General features: G+C 55.7%; 1 protein-coding gene across 1 annotated transcript; it reads right to left on the reverse strand.

Annotated features, from left to right (window-relative positions):
- Positions 1 to 8,406: 8,406 nt before the first annotated feature.
- USH1G (USH1 protein network component sans) lies at positions 8,407 to 17,455 on the reverse strand. The gene is made up of 2 exons (XM_072881336.1): positions 17,292 to 17,455; positions 8,407 to 9,652 (listed from the first exon to the last, which is right to left on the reverse strand). The coding sequence occupies exons 1-2, from the start codon at positions 17,453 to 17,455 to the stop codon at positions 8,407 to 8,409; spliced, it is 1,410 nt and encodes a 469-aa protein (XP_072737437.1).
- Positions 17,456 to 18,228: the final 773 nt, after the last annotated feature.

Genomic DNA, 18,228 nt, shown 5'->3' on the forward strand with positions numbered 1-18,228 from the left:
GCATCGGCCGAGGGGAGCCTCGCTCTCCCGCCTGGTGCGTCTCCCAGCACCCCGACCCGCTGGTGATGCAGCCCCAGCCCCGCTCCTCTTCCTCCTCCTCCTCCTCGCCGTGCCCCTGATGGGTGGCTGAGCCGCTCGCCCCCCGCCGCAGCCCCAAACTCACCCACGGTGCAGCCAGGAAGGCGGTGATGGAGCAAGGTCAGTGAAACAGGTTTCTTCTCCTGGGTCCCTTGAGTAAGGCGTCCTTCCCTGCGCGGGCTGGGGAGCTGCAGACTTGTTGACAGCGGCTCTCGTTAGCTTGGTTATTGAGCGGGGCTGAGGGCTGGGCTCTCAGCTCCAGAGGTAACAGCTCTGATGGGGACACGGCCGCCCCGTGCATCTCCCCGTCTCTCCCTGGGTGGGTGGCTGTGCTGCTCAGCCTTCCCTGGCCTAGCAGGACCCCACAGGAACCCCCTGCCCTGGGAGGAGTGCTCTGAAACACCAACGGGGCCGGGGCGGCTGAAATAACGGGTGTTTGCGTGGAAGCTCTGCTGTGCCAGGGACCCAGAGGGGGTTTGGGGCAGCAGCCCCAACTGACTCTGGTGCCATGGTCCGCAGCCACCGCCAGGTGCTGGCACACCAGCCAAGTGGCCGAGCAGTCAGTGCCAAGCTCAGGGGTTGTTTGTGGCTGTGGAAAAGGGCCAGGCTGGGGGTTTATCACAGCAGAGGTAAAAGGCAGCATCCAGGCCAGCTGCCAGGATCCTTTCCTTGCCCCGTTCAGGCCTTTTGCCGTCTCATTGGAGCTCCCCCACTCTCCTCTGCGCTTCTTGCCAGCAGTGCCCATGGCCACTGGCACTACAAACTGGGGATGGGGAAACGTGGAGGTTGGCCATCCCGTCTGTGGGCGCGTTTCCAAAATGCAGCCAGAGAGCCCGGGGGCAGTGCCTTGGGGGGGCGAGCGTGGGTGAGGGTGCCCGCTGTCAGCGCCAGGTTTTGCTGCAAGGCGACCGCACCAGCCAAGCTCCACCGCTTCCCAGCGGTGAGATAATGGGTTGGGAACAAAGGGATGTTGTAGCAGCCGGATCTGTGGCCGGTGCCTCCTGCGAGGGCAGAGCCTGTCCTTGGGCGAGAACGGTGTCATGCTCAGCCTGCTGCCAGTGGTGCCCTGCTGCAGCCTCCACCCGGGTACCAGCAGGCTGCAGCTTCGCCAAAGCCGGGGAGGGGACCCCAGGGAAATCCATCCCCACCAGGGCTTAAATGCTTGCGTACGACTTACTGCGGGGATTTAGGTGGTTTCTGGGCTGGATCCCCCCTTGCAGCCCTGCACTTGCTGCTCCAGCCCGGTGCAGTCCCGTGGGGTGTTGTGTGGTCCAGCCTTCGCCCAGGTGTCTCCTCTGGTGACGGCTGCTCCTGGTCCCACCAGGACCTTCTGGGCTGGGTGGCTCTGTTGGCTTCGGAGAGCACTGGCGAGTTGCAGCTCGATGTCCTGCAGCAGGAAAATACAGTTGTTGTCAAACTGCATCCTAAAAGGTTAAAGCTCAGACAAAGATCAGGGAACAGGAGCAGCAGGAAGGTTGTCCTTGCTCCTCCGAAAAAGCAGGAGACTGGGAGATAGTGAAGAGAGCCAGGATCGCTGCCCGCCCTTGGAGCCGCCCTGGGGCCCAGGCTGGCACACGGGGCAGTGCCGTGCGCAGGGGCCCCCAGTGCCGCCGGGCAGGCGGTGCTGCAGGGGAGGCAGCGCTGCGGCTCGTGTGCCAATGGGCGCTGGCGGACCCCACGCCAGCCAGGGGTCACACAGCCCTCCCGGTGCCTTCGCTGCCCACCTTCCTCCCATCTGGGGCAGGATGTACGGGCCATCCAGGGCACCAACCCTGCAGCACTGGTGTCTGCCCTTGCTGACCGCAGAGTCTCACCTAGCAGCGCTGCCGAGGAGCCGGTGTCGGTATCGTCCCAGTTACGTAGGGTTTCCCACCCGCCGTCACCTTTGGGATCCACGTGCCCCTGCGCTGAGCTGATACCTTGTTCACGCAGGAGATGCCCTGTTGCTGGGGGCTGTGCAGGGCTGCTCGGTGCCCTCACCCCGGCACGTGGAGAGGCACAGAGCCAGCTCCATCACTGGGTTTGGAGCCACAGTTCCCCACAGCTTCGGTATCCCCCCCATCCCCACCTCACTGCTGGTTTCAGGGCCATGGCAGAGTGAGCGAGGAGCCTGGGTGTCATGGGGGACCAGGGACATTCAGCAGCTGGGGACAAAGTTCAGGCAGTGCTTGTGCTTGAAGCGCACTTATCCCCAGCAGCACCATCAGTGCTCAGCGGGATGAATCCAGACCAATGCCATGTACCTGCCTGCAGCCACATCTTCACCCCAACCAAAGCTCCCCCCAGCCTGAAGTCTCCAGCTACGAGCCTTTAAATCCCTCCATGCTCTTGGGGCAGGCGCCTGGGAGAAGACATCTGGCTTTTCCAGCTCCAGATGATCCCGTAGCTCCCACATTAGTCCCCAGCTCACCCAGCCTGAGTGCCAAGGGGCCCTGGGGTGTCTTGCAGCGGGGGCATTTCCTTGCATGCTTCTGCAAAAACAGCTCCATAACCCTGCTCAGGCTGGAAAAGGTTATTGCAGCCACAGCTCCCCAGTTACAGAGCAAACCTGTGCTCTGGCCCTGCACAGAGCTCCGTGGGAGGTGCTGCCCTTGCTCCTGACGCTCATTCAGTGACAGTCGAGGATTTTAGCTTAACACCCAGGACGGAGCATCTCCCTAGCCTGCACCTCGAGCGAATGGCCTGCCTGCTCCAGGTGCTGCGGGCAGACCACCAAAGGCAGACGGGCCCAAGGCACTGGTGATGCCCCACACCTTGTTCTGCCCTGGGTCTGCCCCAGGGATGCTCAGTGCTGTCTGCAGTGAGCCCCTGTGCTCTGCCAGCCACCCCGGCTGAGAGCAAGCCGGGGCGATGGGTACCGGGATGATGGGGAGCTCATTCCGGCCCTGAGATACTTGGTGGCAGAATCCAATGCATTGCCTGATATTGTGCTAATGTTTATGAATTGCGTGAAGCAGATGTAGAAAATAATTCACCCTGTTAATATCTAAAACCAGCATTAAAAGAAAACAACACTCCATTTTTCCCACTTTCCCAGCCTGCTTAGCAGCTCTCTCTCAGGGAGAACACACTGAACCGTGTCCATGTTGCTGCCTTTTGGGGCACTTTGGTTTTGGGAACAGATATGGAGGGTCCCAAAAGCCATTGGAAAGCCCCTGCGAGGTGCCGCATCCAACCCAGGCCGTATCAGCACTACATCCAGCCTTGTGCTCAGCTGCCGGGGGGCACCGTGCAAGGCACGGCAAAGCCGGGGCATGTCACGGGTGCTCTGCACGGGCCCCTTCCCGCTCACCTCCATCCTGGCCGTCCACCTTCCTGCAGCCACGTGTTACTCAGCCGCTCAGCCAGGAAGTGAATCCCCGGTGGGATGGGCAGGAAATAGTTAAGCAAGTGGTGTGCAGTGGCCCGTGCTGGCCTGGCAGGTCCCAGACCCCAGCATCACCCTCCAGTGCGGGCACCGTGGCCATCACCGGCTCCAGGTGAGGAGCATCAGGCAGGGCTGAGGACTAGGTATGCTCCAGCCCAAGGGAGATGCCTCGCTGGGGTCCCCTCTGCCTGTAGGACCTACCTGGTGTCCTGCAGGCGATATCCTTTCTCCGTTCCCATGCCAGCCCCACGGGGCATGGCTGAGCACACGTGCCATCCAAGGGGAGCAGCCAATAACCCTGGTGCTGCCAGCAGCCTGCGGGAAGTAGCCTTGTCCCCCCCGGGCCGGCTGTGGTACCCAGCAGCTGAGCAGGGATGCTGCAATGCTCCCTTGACACCTACAAACTCGCATCTCCAACACCACCGCTGCACACCGTTGGTCATCCTTGAAAACCTCCGCTGCCTTCCTCCTCCAGACTGCAGTCTGGGGGCCCAGCCAGCTCCTAAGGACAGGGAGACAAAAGCACCTGAGTGACAGCGAGTGCCAACACATCCCACTCACAGCAGCCGCATGGGGATAAGGGCAGGGCATGTGAATCGGCATCACTTTCATTAGTGATGCTCCTCCAGTCGAGGAGCCGGGGCTGTCCGGCTCAAGGATGGGGTGTCCATGCCATGGCTGGACTGCTGGCATGGCCCCTTGGCCTCGCTCCGCTCCCTACACGCCACCTCCTGCACCATCGGGGACAGGGAAATACATGTCCAAGCTAAACTCAGGGGACTGGTTTGGCACAGGGCGGTTTGGCATTCGTGGCTTGGGGCATTAAGGGACAATTGTCCCCAGAATCACAGGTTCCCTGCCAGGGAGATGCTGCCATCCACTGCCATGGTGCCCGCAGGACCTGCGCCGTGTCCGACCACCCGGGCACTGCAGGCAGGCCTGGCCACAGGCAGGTACGAAGGCCGGTGTTTGCTTGCTGGCAGCATTGGGTTGGGGAAACCTGCTGCCTGGCTCGGTTTCTGTTTGGGAGGGTATTTAAGGGAGTTCTCCAGGGTGTGCCAGCCCTGGCCTCCACCCTGCTTTCACAAGTGCCCTCTCCGAAAGGAGCTTGTTGTTCTCAGCCATGGAGCAGATGCAATTAGAAGTTAGAGATTCCCCCATGGAGGCCAGGCTGCCGATGGGCAGAGCAGCAACAGTGTCCGTCTGTGCCGAGGACCCAGGGACAGCCACGTCTCCTCCCCATGCCCAGGGCGAGCGGAGCCCAGCTCCATCACGAGCCCAGCAGGATGCAGCAACCCAGCCGGCTGGGGGGAGTTGGAAACCAGGGGATGTCTCCTGGGCCGGGGGGTTTGAACACCCTGTCCTGCAAGGGCTGCGTCCCCATGCTTTGTGGGAGACAACCTGGTTGGAAACCGAAGACCAAGCCCAAAGCCAAGCAACACGCATGAGCCCAAAGAGCGGGCGCTTGCTCTGGGGCTGCCGGTGCCTCTGCCAGCCACCCCTGGGGCAGCTGTGGGCCTGAGCCCATCTCTTGGGCTCTGCAATGCTGCATTGGTGCCATAGCTCAGTTTTGGTCTCTCCCTGCGGTTGTGGAGGTGACCACAATGGGCTTGGGGCTCGGCCATCCCAACCAGCGTTTCTGGGCTTGGTCTGAGCTGCACGAGGACGTGTCCCATGGCACTTGGATACCGTCAAGTCACCAAACCTTTTCCCCGGCTCTTTGGAAGAAAGACAAGTTGGGAGAAGGGCTCTCTGTCAGCATCAGCCCAACATCAGCAACTACTTGAGTGCCCCTAAGCAAAAAGGCAAAGTTAGGGAGAGTGCAAGCCCCAGCTGCCTGGCAGCCCCTAAATACCCACCGCATCCCGGTGCCCAGCCCGCAAAAGGCTCCAGTAGGTGCCAAGCCAATAGATCCGCTTCTTCCTGTCATCCGCTGGGTAAACTGGTCCCCATTGCACTGGAGTGACAGTAATGCAAACCAGGGTGAATCGCTCTCCTCCCGTGTCCGGCACAAACCCAAAGGCATGATTCATCCCCGGGGGAATTGGAGCTGGGAGCTGGTTCGTGGCAGACAGTCGGCACTCTGCCAGTTATCCAGAGCAAGGGCTTGGATGAAATCACACACGTGCACGAGGAAGGGGGTGAATTTAGCCACCGTAACCTCACCTGAAAACTGGCCTAGAGTTACGGGTTCTGCTCGCAGCAGGGACTTGGCGGCCGTCCCTGTGCTGCACTGCATCCCTGCTGCCTCGCAGCCCCGGTGGGCAGTGGATCCCATCCTGCTCTCCCAGGCCTGGTCCCGGCAGAGGGAGCTGTGACATTAGCGAGCCCAGCCACCGCTCTCCCTGCTGGGATGGCAGCCCGGGTTTTGGAGAGGGACCAAAGAAAACAGTGCTGGGGCCCCAGCGCTGCACAGCCTTCACAGAGAACTCGCAGACTCAGCACATCTGATCGCTCACCCTTTTGCCTGGAAATCAAGCCAAGAGTTATGCAGAACTTGTAAATTCAAATATAAAAGCACTTTTAGCTCTAAAAAAACCACTTTTAAAAAGCTCCTTCTCAGTTTGCCTCCATGCAGAAAGATCTTGGACCTTCGGTGCAGCGGTGGTGTTTAGCTGATGCCAGAGCACCTCTGTGTGTGAGGCTGGGACTGGAGACCCCACTCCACTCCTGGTGGGGCTTCAGCCACCTGGGGAGCAGTAGAACAGAGCCACCTTGCAAAGAGTATTTCTTGCTTGCAAAGAGTATTTCTCCTCCCCTACACACGCACATGACACACACACACAGCACGCACACACATGGCAGAAACAGGCAGGGAGCAGCACAGCTTCACACCAAACAAATCCCCATCCTCCAAGCAGAAAAACCACAGCCTCCACAGCTCCAAAGGGACAAGCGTGGTCCAGATCCCAGCCAGACCTGGAGTGAGCACATACAGACTGCCAGGAGTACTGTGCTCAGGTCATTCCTTATCATTTGCATCCTTGAAATAGGGCTAGATAAGCAGTACCAGTAACACCATGCGGCATTTCTCTGATCTGGTAGTTTGCACCACAGCCTGAACAGGCACGTTGCCAGCACCCCATGGCAAGGGGCTGTTGACTCTCTCCCATTAGGATATGTCACTGGGAGATCAGGGGAGGCTGCAGGTCCCCAGCCCGCTGCTGCACCCCAGAAACAATCCTGCCACCCAGGAGCTGCCCGTAGATCGTGTATGTAAAATAGTGCAGCGGAGCTGGAGCTGAGGGCTCAGAAAGCAAGTGCAATGGTTAGTGAGAGATGCGATGAGTCTGTGGAAAACAACTAATGCTATGGTTTGGAGCTGGACTGTGTTTTGTTTTGAGTGCTGATGTATCAGGGATGCTTGGAATAGGCTCTGGGCTGCAGCCTGGTGCTGTGCTTGGTCCTGGGAAGCTCCTGGAGGCAAAAGTCCAGGCCCTTTGCACACAAACTGCTTATGCAGCTCAGTGCCCTGGAGAGATACGGCAAAAACGCTGCTTCCCTGGGACAGCCATTTGACCAGCGCACTGGAATACAACTACCAACACATTTAAAACACCATCTTCATTTTGGATTGTCACACTCAAGACAGCACAGACTGGACTCACAGACACACTGGGCACCTGCTGGCAGAAGTCAGGGCTGGCACGTCCAAGCTGAACAGCCCCAAACCACAGTAATCAAAACTCCCTTCCAAAAACACAGCGTTAAACACTGTACCAGAGCAGCCAAGAACCAGGAGAGAGGCCAGGACTCCCCATCCCCCTGCTCCTCCAGCCCAAATCCCAAATCAAGCACTTGCTCAAGAAAGAATGGGTGTAATTATTTATTTTGCATCCCTTTGAAAATACCGTCAAGTATCTCCTTCTGTTCATGGCTTCGTGTGGTCCCTCAGCCCGTGATCGGCACAGTGTCCTAGCCAGCTGGGCAGCACACTTGTTCCTCCAGCGAGCAGGTGACCGTTGTCCCTTCAAGGTTGGCAGGCTGGAGCTGCCTGGTCTGAACGCAGCAGTCGTCCCTCCGTACCAGGTACCACCCGGGAGCATTGCACAGCCAGGGAGCAGAGCAGGGGAGCAGGAGGGCAGTCCAGAGGGACTGGTGGGGATGGCTGTAGCTTTCGGCTGCCCCAAGAAGAGAGTCTCTGGCTTGTGTTTTCTGGCAACTTAGAACTGGGTTTGTTTCTCGATCATTAAAAAAAAATAAAATTATGATGCTGCTATCTGCAAAGGGAAAGAGAAAAGAAAAAAAAAAAAATCTATCAGCACCCTGAGGACCCAAGACTGAGCTGTACTGAAAGCCTGTAAAACCAGCAAGCAGCACACAGATATTTGAGGGCTGGGAAGCCTGAACAATACAGTGGACTGGGGTGTCAGCGGATGTGACAGTGGGGAGATCCACACTAGTGCCTTCCCTTCACTTCTATGGCAAGCATGCAGTCCTTCGAACCAAACCAATCAAACCCTGGAAACACCATAAAACAGCAACAACTCCAACCCAGATACGCAGTCTCCAAAGGTCTGAGTAAGATCTCAAGCATTTGGGGGAAGGATTCCCAATGCACTGGGCACTGCTGTCAGCCTGCTCCCACCAGGAATTGCGGTTGATTTCCTAACGCCTTCAAAAGGTGAAAAGTCAAGACAAGCCTGAGTGTGGTTGAAAATCCCAGCTACAGGGACTCAGAAGAATCAGACCACAGTGCAGCCTGCATTCATATAGGTTATGAAACAAAACAAAGGCTTCACATCCTGCCCAGCCACATTAGGGCTGTTGAGTAATGAACTAACGCTATCGCCACCTCTCCGAACTCTCATCGTTTCCACACGAGCAGGAATTTGCCCTCACACAGAAGCACTGAGGTTACCTGGACTTCTACTCTTCCAAGTGGGTTGAAAACAAGACCTTACATTATCCACATCTCCACCTGCTGAAGGGTTTAATCGCTCAGAGGCCCCGTCTCCTACTTACAGTTCAGTGTCTACAATGACATCTGGCTTCTCCAGAGTTTGCCGTCTCCTCTGGATGGCATCCACAATCTTCTTCCTGGGGCCCAATGGGATATTGATGCTCTTCAGGTCATTGTCTGAACATAGCATAAGGGCCTCCAAGTCTATCTTTTCCTTCTTCAAGATGGAGATGAATTCAAACATGTGCAGGGAAGCCAGAAAAGTCTCCAAGGGGCTGGTGTCTGGTTCATCATCATCATCTAAGCCCAGCTCCACCTCGTCCCAGGGTAGCTCCTCCGCGTTCCTCTCCTGCAGGCTGTTGGCACTGCCAATGCTATCATTGAGACTTGGCGAGCGCTGCAGGCGGCTCCGCAGTTTGACACCTACCCCATCTGCGTTGTCTTCACCCGGCGTGCCAGCGTCCTCCCGGCCGATCCCAAAAAGCCCACTGCTGACGTAGTTGCGCCGGAACACCATGGTGCCCAGCCCAGGGCGGTTGAACAAGGAGTCGTGGCCAGAGTCGGTGCTGACTTCCGAGTGGGCCGAGTCCATGTGCAAGCCCGGGTCACTTATGGCACGGGAGACAGTGTCTTCATCCATGAGGAACATGTCTCTGATATTACGCCGAGTCCACTCCTTGGGGCTGGCGTATGTGCCCTGCTTCACAAACATGACGTCATTCCCCAGCTGCAGACCAGACAGAGACCGCACGCTTTTCCTCCCATCCTCGTAGATCTTGAACGTCCCGTCCACCTGCTTCTTCTTTTCTAGCTTCTTTTGTATTTTAGTCTTTCCCTTGGCTGTGCCATGGATGGTGGCTTGTGAGTATGGCAGGGAAGTCACCATAGACATGTGTTGGAACTTCTTGCTTAAGGTGCTACTCGAATAGCTGGAGAAGCTCATGGTATCCGAGTTATCCAACATCTCCTTTCTGTACCGTTTCTCCATCCTTTCGTGGTGCTTCTTCTGCAGCTTCACACAGTCCTTAATCCGCCGCTCTGCATCCCGAAAGGCCTTGTCCTTCAGTTTGCTCACCAGCTTGGGGTTGAGGCTGCTCTGTTTGGCAGCAATAGAGTCCAGGTATCGCACACACTCCATGTGCCCTTTCATGGCTGCCATATCCAGCGGGGTGTGGTAGTCATTGTCCAGGCACCAGATGTTGGCCCCAAAAGAGATGAGGAAGGAAAGGCAGTTCAGGTGGCCATTGGCTGCTGCCAGGTGGAGAGGGGTGTTCCCCCAGATGTCACATTTGTCTGGATCGCCCCTAGACAGCAAGAAAAACAATGAGTTAGCACACAGGCATGGTTGGCAGACTCTACTGAGATATTCCCAGTTGTACAGGGGCAAATCAGCACCATAAACTGTTGCTTCCTCAAAATATGAAGCTACATGCCTCCAGCCCCAACAGCTTAATTTTGAGGGGGTCTTCTGGAGGGGAGTACCGCTGACATGGCTGACACACAAGTCTGTAATTATTCCCGTGACTGGAATTTAGCTCTCAGGAGACAATGTTCCTGCATCAAACTGAGTTTTGGAGGGACTCAAGCCAGATTCTCAATAGCCCAGAACTGAGACAGGGAGCTGATTCTAGCTCAACTTGTTATAAAATTTCAAATCTCAAGCATCCTATTAAGTGCTAGTCAGATTTGATCTTCAGATCTTGGCTTCATTCAGATTCCATAGAAAGACATCCCAAAATACCTCTCCATACACCACATCTTGTGTGGGACACCACGTGTTCCCACCATGATGGTAGCACCACCATGAAACGGCCATCTTCAGCATTGGTTCTGAAACCCACCAGCTGTTGCGCCTTCCCACCCTCCTGTTCATTGGTGCCCGGGGGAATTCAGGGCACAAGAGGGCACATAGTCGGGAGAGAATAACAGCAAAGTTGCTGGCATTGGCCTCGGGGTTGGGGTTTTGTGGGGGTTTTTGCTGTACCACGCTTGGTTTCGATTGCATGGCTTGAAGCACATTGGTATTAGCACATCCTGAGAATCCAGTTTCAGAGAAAGTGGAGATTAGGTTTCTACTCTCCTCAAGAGCTGGACACTCAACTAATGCCATTAGCATCTCTTCTCACACCGTGCCAGACGCAGCAAGCTGCTGATGGGGCATAACCGCTTGCCCACATCTCCTGCCTCCCATGATGGGATGGACACAAACCTAGGACTGAAGGGAAGTCTGTCCTCCTGACAATCCTCTGTATTTATGATCTGCTGAAACAAGAGATAATTCACACCCCTGCTGGCACCAGCTTTCGCCCGAGTGCATGTGCTAATGATATGCAGCCGGCAGCAGTATCTGTCAACAAGGTGCTCTCCCTTCCTGCACATGGATAAGGCAAAGCCTTTTGTTAAGGCTGTGCAGCTCCACCACCCTCAAGAGCAACTCCCTGCGGGCAGCAGGGCTCTGGCAGAGCTCTGGCTCAGCACAGCTCCTCCCCGTTTCTGTACCACCCTTTCAATGAGCTCTAGACGAACCGAGCACTGTCCCTCTGCCACAAGGACCCCAGCTCCAAGCCTTGGTGACACTAGAAGTCTGGAAGGCGAATGCACACTTGAGACCTTCAGCCCACATTACTTTACTCCTTGCTGCTTTAGGACCTGTGTTGACAAGAGCTGGGAGCAGCAGAGCCCAGAACCCTCTCCGAAACCCCTCATGCTCTGTGCTTGTCTCACTTGAAAGAGCCTGAAAACTACTTCAGAGAAAGAGCATGGAGATCACAGGAGCTGAGGGACTTTCTTCCCCTGCCAGCTTTGCATCTTCATCACTAGTGCCCATGCACAAGACCCGGCGACAGCCTTGTCCGGCACATCCACCCTCCCATACCGCAGGCAGTCTCCCTGCTGCCTGCTCTGGACGCTGCTGTTCAGGGAACAGCGGAGCCGGAGCAGAGCCACCCGGCCAGTGTGATGTCTAGTTCGCAATCCGCAGGCTTTGCCGACATCTCAGCTATGTAATACTGAAGGGAAATGATTCTGCAAAAGGCAGAAGCAATAAAGATGGCATCCAGAGATTACGCTGGAGATTATTTGGACCCAGAATAATCCCGGCTGCGTTCCCCAAGAGCTGCTACGAGGTCCACTCAGCTTTTCCCTTGTGGAAGCATCAGCAGTTGCTCTCTACCACACACATATTTTCACAAAACTTGTAGAAACTTAGTAACTACAACATTGAGCCTGCTGGCAAATTCAGCAACAGTTAGTCAAAAGGCTCAAAACTGTGTAAGGGCCAAAAAGACCCACAAAAACTGCAGGACTTTGTATCCAGAGCCTTCAACATCTCTCATAGAAGCACAGAAAGGCTTCAGAGATGGGTGCTAGGGAGGAGAAGGGCAGGAGATCACAGGATTGAGGAGCCATGAAGCCAGCAGGAGAGGAGGAAGCTGCCGGTACCCTGGCAATGCCGAGTTTCCAGGAGCTGTAACTCCCCAGCCCTCGCCTCTACCCTCATAGTGACATGTCCAGGCTGGGAAATTCATGGGGAGGATAAATATTTGATGAATTTCAAGACAGGAGTAAATTATTGATGGAGCTGGATTAAAGAGCCAGTGAAACTGCAACTGCCGGTGCTGGTGGCGGGACTCCAGTGCGTGAAGGGTTGTTTGTTTGTTTGTGTGCGCTCTGAATGGCATATGTGTGCCCGACACGTGCAGGCAGATGATTCAGCGCACTACGAGGGTCCCAACATGTACATGGACTCATGATTTGGGCAGTGACTTAGCAGTGGACTCACCAGAAACAATCTTGCTCCCCAAGCCGAGCGTATGGATGCTTGATCCATAAAGTACATCTCAGAGCCCATTCTCATGTCTGTCTGGTTCGGGTGGCAAAGAGCAAAGCCAGGAAGGTCTTGGGGGCTTCATATTTGAAGGTCTACTTTCCTCATGCTTTTTACCACCTCAGAGAATAAGTGAGGGGAAAGAGCATCAAAACCAGCTTTCCCTTGACATTTCCACTGTCTAGAAACAAGAGTATTAGAGCAAAATTAGATCTCGAGGTCCCTTTGCCCTATAAATGTCTGCCGCAGGTGCTAAAAATGCATCAGAAGGAAAGAAGAACGGCAACTTGCAAAGTAGAGGTGTTTGATCCAGCACAGATAATAAACATGAGGCCCTCCCTCTGGCAGGTGTCTGTCCAAGCAAAACTTCACCTCCAGGGCACTACACATGAGGAGATGCTGACTGCAGGGTCCACTAAGTGGGAACATATTTTAATAACAGGTGTGAAGTGCAGCACTTCTCAACTTCAAAGCGTTTTCGAGTGCTGAGTCAACTCCTGTAATAATCATTATTAAAAACACTGTTAATTGAGCCCCTTAGGTGGACATGTGCATCTCCTGAGTCATTGCGTTTGCACCGTGACAGGCACACTCACCCCCTTCCTGCCGGTTTTTCCCCTCCACTTCTCTTATAGGATCCCAATTAGCCGGGGAATCCACCAGCACTTACATACGTCCTTCCCTGGCTGCACGTGTGAAGTTCCTCTGATAGCAATGGGCTGGCTCAGCCCCTAGCTCATGGGTGTGCATGAAGGATCGGGCCCTTGGACCAGGAGCTGGCTGGGTGCAGAGTATCTCTGGCTCCCATAAAACGTTTCTGGATGTAAGAAGAGGAAAAAATCATTTATGGCTCGAGGAAAAAAACCCACCAGCTTCAGCATAGCCAGTCAGGGCAATGACCCAAGCAAAGCCTAGAAATGAGCAGAAAAGATGAGTTTTTGGACCCAGAGCAGAGCCTTGGGTCCTGTATCCCAAGCTTTGTCCAGGTGGTGGTAGGTGAAGGATTCAGCTTTTCTCCAAGTTCAGATCCCCGAAAATCCAGCACAGATGCTGTAGGTGAGGTTCGTATCAGGGCTCTCTGCCTCTTGCACCAGCAAAAAGCTAGGCTAGCAGTTATTGTTACTGGTGATTATTAACGCTGGCTGTACCGTGGTAGTGCCTAGGGGCACGTCTACTGGCTCAGCACTTCGCCATGCCCAGATCTCACGCTGACTCCAAGCAGCCTGCTCAGGTGCCGGAAGCGACGAAGCTGTGACAACACTCCACCCTGCTCCTTCACCTTCCCAGGAGGTCATCACCCAGGGGAAGGTCCCCACCAACACGGCCACGCTGCACCTGGCACCCACATGGCCATCAGCCCCGTGGCATGCAGAGGATGCACATCACCTTCACGTGCCTTGCTGCAACCTCCGCTGCAACCCTGCCCAGCCAGGGTGATGCAACTCCCTCAAGCAGCCTGGCCGATGCCAGGAGCCATCTCGTCCCCTCCAACCCACTGCTGAGACACTCTCACCCTCTGCCATTAGCATCCAAAGCATCCATGACCCCCATTTTTGTAAGAAGGGAAACTGAGGCACACCTCTGCAAAGAAACGTTGGGTGACAAAGCTGACTGCAGACCTGTCTAGCAGAAAGACACATCCTCACCTCTCCTGTGGTCCACTCCAAGGCAAGAAAGTCCTGGCCGCTCCCAGCCGAGGCCCCCAGACCCATGGTTAACTGGAGTTGGACTGATGCCCGCCACTGCCACAGCAGTTAATAACGAAACACGCCGAAGAATTACTGCCTCTGAAAAGCAGCAATACTAAATGCCAGTTAGCCTGCCTTTTCCCAGCCGTCATGTTAATTGAGTTTGCTTCCCTCGCTGGAGCCCAGCCAGGAGGAAGAAAAAGGCTTTTTGTGTTGCAAAGAAGAAGGATCCCTCCATCCCAAATCCTCTCTCCATCCCCATGCAAAGGTGGCACAGAGGCACAGACACATCACCGGCTGTTATGGACAGAGCAATAAGCCGTCTTCGTTGCCCCTTCTGTGTGAGTTGAGACGACGAACTTTTCTCAAGGATCACTCAAGGGATTTATTATACTTTCTTTCCCCCTCCCCATTTCAGCCCTACACCACAATCTCCCGAACATGCAAGTATGTGAATGAGGCTCCTTCACTGATGACAGAGCCTAGATAATCCTAAGCGTCCATCAGCCTGGCCTGCAGCGGGGCACGATGATCAGAGCCGTGATTTTTGCCCCTAGCAGCCCCTCTCCCTCGTCGCACTGCTCGGCACAGCCCTGCTTTCTCAGGGTGCCTCTGGCCAGCCTTGCTAGAACGTTTCGTAACACCCTGGCCCCAGCGCTCAATCTCCCGGCTTGTCTGGGCACCAGTACCACTGCCCAGTGCTAGCAAGGAGTCAGTGTTTCTTGCTGCTCCAAAACTCCCCCATCATCCCCTGTGCCTTGGCATCCCCTTGCACAGTTGGAGGCTAACCAGCCCCCTCAGACCCTGAAGCTGCCTCACACCCCATCCCTGCATGGAGCTGGCCCAGCTCTGAAGCCTCTGCTCCCCCAGGCACTGCTCCATGCCGCGGTCCCACACTCTCCTGCCTCGCAGTGCAGGGCTCTCTGTGCCGAAGGAGGAATATTTTGACAGCAGAGGTGAGAGAGAAATGCCCTGACATTTTGGGACACTCGGGGGTCCTCCCTTTTGCCTCCCAATTGTTATAGTGCAGGTGTAATAGTAACATATCCAATACAGAATTAAGTTTCACCTCTGAACAAGACTTAAATACCATTGCACATCGTCCTAAGCGCTAGCAGAAAATTACAGGGTCTGCCCACGGGCTGTCCTGGGGCCTGCATGATTTCCCCTGTGTCACCCTTGTCCCCAGGCTGGGGCTTTCCTGCCTCTCGCAGACCCAAAGCCAGTCCAGGGAGCAGAGGTGTGCCTGCCTCTGCACCGAGCTGAGCGGCGGGGCAAGGAGGCTTCGCTGATCTCTGCATGGTCCTGGGCAAGGATCTGACACATGGAGATGAATGCACAGATGTAAACGCATCCTGCAGCCCCACAGACACACACTTTGCTCCACCATCCATCACGTAAAGGGCACTGGGCTTTTGCCAGGCTATTTTCCCTGTCAGGAACAAATGTATATTAGGCTGTTAATTAAACAGCAGCCAAGCTGCACTTGGACATGATTGAGCCCACAAGGACCTTTTAATCCAATATGAATTTATAAAAGGGGCCACTCCATGGAAAAGCAGCCCTTGGGCTTCGTGGAGAGGCAGAAGCTGCTGGCTTGGATGCATGGATCGGCAGGGCAGGCAGCGGTGCTGCGGGGTGTCCTGTGATAGAGGCGGGTAATATAAGGAGATATAATGATATAAAGAGATATAAAGTTGGTCTGAAAGGCTCATGCCGTGGATGAATGCCCCACAGCATGGGCCTTTCAGACTGACTTTTTGGCCGTCAAAGGGTCTTTGGAACCATTTCTGGCTTCGGGGTCTCATCCCCAGAGCTCCTGCCTTTATCTTTCTGGCCCTGGGTGGCGATTCCCCTCCCAGCAGGAGCTCAGAGAAGGTTTCTGCTGGTCACAGCCTCCCCTAGGAGGTACCCAGTAAGTCACACAGCCCCATCACAGGGTTCTCAGCCCAGGAGCATCCTAGGATGCACCACTCGGAGTAACGTCTTGCGCTCTCCCCTCCAGACTCTGAAATCATCTTTTCCTGGGCACACTCCTATTGCGCCAGGCACTCAAGGACTTTTCAAAGTGACTCTGTACACAGCCTTTCTGACCCCAGGATCTGCAAAGAAAATGTTTTACAGAAGGACAGCAATGTGTAGGGGAGCTCTGCCTGTAAGTACAGCTGGCCGGGGCCAGGGGAGCCAGCTGAATATTTTGCATAAGCAGACCAGAGTACCAGGAGATGCTGAGAGCCCAGGAACAGGCACAGTGGAGACATGGCCGATGGGGTACAAGAGCTGCAAACACAGCCTAGGGTGCACGCAGAAAATCCCTGCTTGGGAGTTGACAGCCCCACCGAGCCCCAACCCAATGTGGAGCAGCAAAGCCCTTCCAAAGAGGCACAATGTACATCCAGGCTGCTGACCCCAGCACGATTCCTTAATATGAGAAAGAAAGAAATAAAAATCAGCGGCACCACCAATCTCTCAGCACAAGGCAGAGGCCACCCCACCTTGGATGCCTTTATATGAGGTGCTCAGAAAAGCAAGAGTGGGAAGGAAGCACTGGGACGTGCTCCTTCAGGAGGTTGGTAAGAACAGGAGAGCCACGTACTGCTCAGGAAGGAACTAGGTATGGCAGCTCTTGCCTTAGCACAGACCTTCTTGTACAGTTCCCCGACACCAAGATGTAGAGCCCTCCAGCCTGACAAGCCCCCTCAATCCCACTCCCCTCTCTCCACCACATCCACGCTTACAGAGCCAGAGACCCTCAGATTTGGCAGCCCAGGGTGAGGGACCGAGAGCCACATCAGCATCGAGCAGTCCCCGCGGGGGAGACTGGGCTTAAAGAAATCTGCTCCTGGGGAACCTGCTCCTGAATTTCCCGGGCTCCAGGTGCACGACAGACTGCCCCAGGGTCACATATTCAGACCTCACTCTGGGTAAAACAGAGAAGTGTCACTGCCAGCTGGCACTGCACACATCTCTCTATGTGAGCATTTCTTGGGACAGAAGGAGCAGTTATTCCCTCTGCCCCCTCATTTAAAAGGGCTTTTTTCGTGGCAGTGACCCAATGTGCTACACTTCGGCTCTGCCTGTCTTTACAGGACCTGACTGCAAAAGCACTTGCAGGGGTGCAGGGGGGGACCCAGCCCCACCTGGGGAGCTACAAGCAGGGTTTGGGGCAGGAGCAGAGTCACGGGGTAGTTATAGGGTCAGAGGAGCTGGGAAAACACAGAGCAGTTAACAGGAGCGTTGGATTAGACTCAAAGCACCACAAGGAGAGAAAAATAACAGAGGGGAGGATGGGGGGGGGTGTTATGGACAGAAGCCATCGTTTTGTGGGGCATCTGCACCCATGCTGACCTGTAAGCAGGGAAGGGGGAAAGATGGGCTCCGAGCTATTCTGTCCCCTGGGACCAGCACCGTGCATTCGCCAACGCTCACCCTCTGCTGACAATGAGGCGCAGGGCGTCCAGGTTGCCGTGGTAGGCGGCCCATAGGGTCGGGGTCATGCCATCCTCGTCCGGTGAGTTCAGGTCCTTCTTGGTGGCTTCCTTCAGGAGGTCCAGGTAGCCGTCCCGGGCTGCTCGGTGGTACTGGTCATTCATGGTGTGGAGTAGTCCCTGGGCGAGCGCATGGGTGCCCAGGAGGGCTCAGAGGATGGGCATGGACGTGGGGAAGGGGGAGCTGCCAGGAGGGCCCAGCTGGCCTCGCACAGCGCTGCCGTACCAGGACACCTGAGAAGTCCCGGCCGGGGAGGCAGGAGCTCCTCCAAGCCCAGGCAGCCAGGCTCTCCAGCGCTGCCCCTGGGTCCTAAGCATCCTCCGGCCCTGACAGCTCCTCACAACAAACCTTTCACGCACCAGCTCCACAGCACATTAAAAGCTCCAGTTAAAGCTCCTCGCTGCATTGGGCTCAGCTGAGCGCTGCGGACACAGGGTCACACAGCAAGAGCTCACCAGGGTCTACATGTCCCTGAGCGGAGCAGGCTGCCAGAAAGGCTCAGGGGCCGTATCCTGCCTGATACCCCTGCCTGCTCCTTGCTGTAGCCACCCCATCTCGAGTGGGGACCAGCAGAGCCCCAGGGCAGAGCCTCAGGAGGAAGCGTGGACTGATGAAGCAAAAGCCCTGCTGCCTCTGCTCGCAGCCCCGTCAGAGCGGGGCAGCAGCAGGGACCTGCAGAGATGCTCCTGCTCCATGCAGAGACAGCCAAGAGCAGTTTGGTGATTTCCCCGATCTCCCAGCAACACCAGGGGTGTTCACAGCTCAGCTTTTCCTGGTTAAAATAAAAGGAAATATATAAACATCCCTAGTGTCACTAGGAAGACAACAGCAGACCCAGTCCCCATCCCTGTCCGCCCACTACCCTGCCTGTGCCTAC

Source organism: Ciconia boyciana, chromosome 16, assembly GCF_034638445.1.
Source record: "Ciconia boyciana chromosome 16, ASM3463844v1, whole genome shotgun sequence".
NCBI lineage: Eukaryota > Metazoa > Chordata > Aves > Ciconiiformes > Ciconiidae > Ciconia > Ciconia boyciana.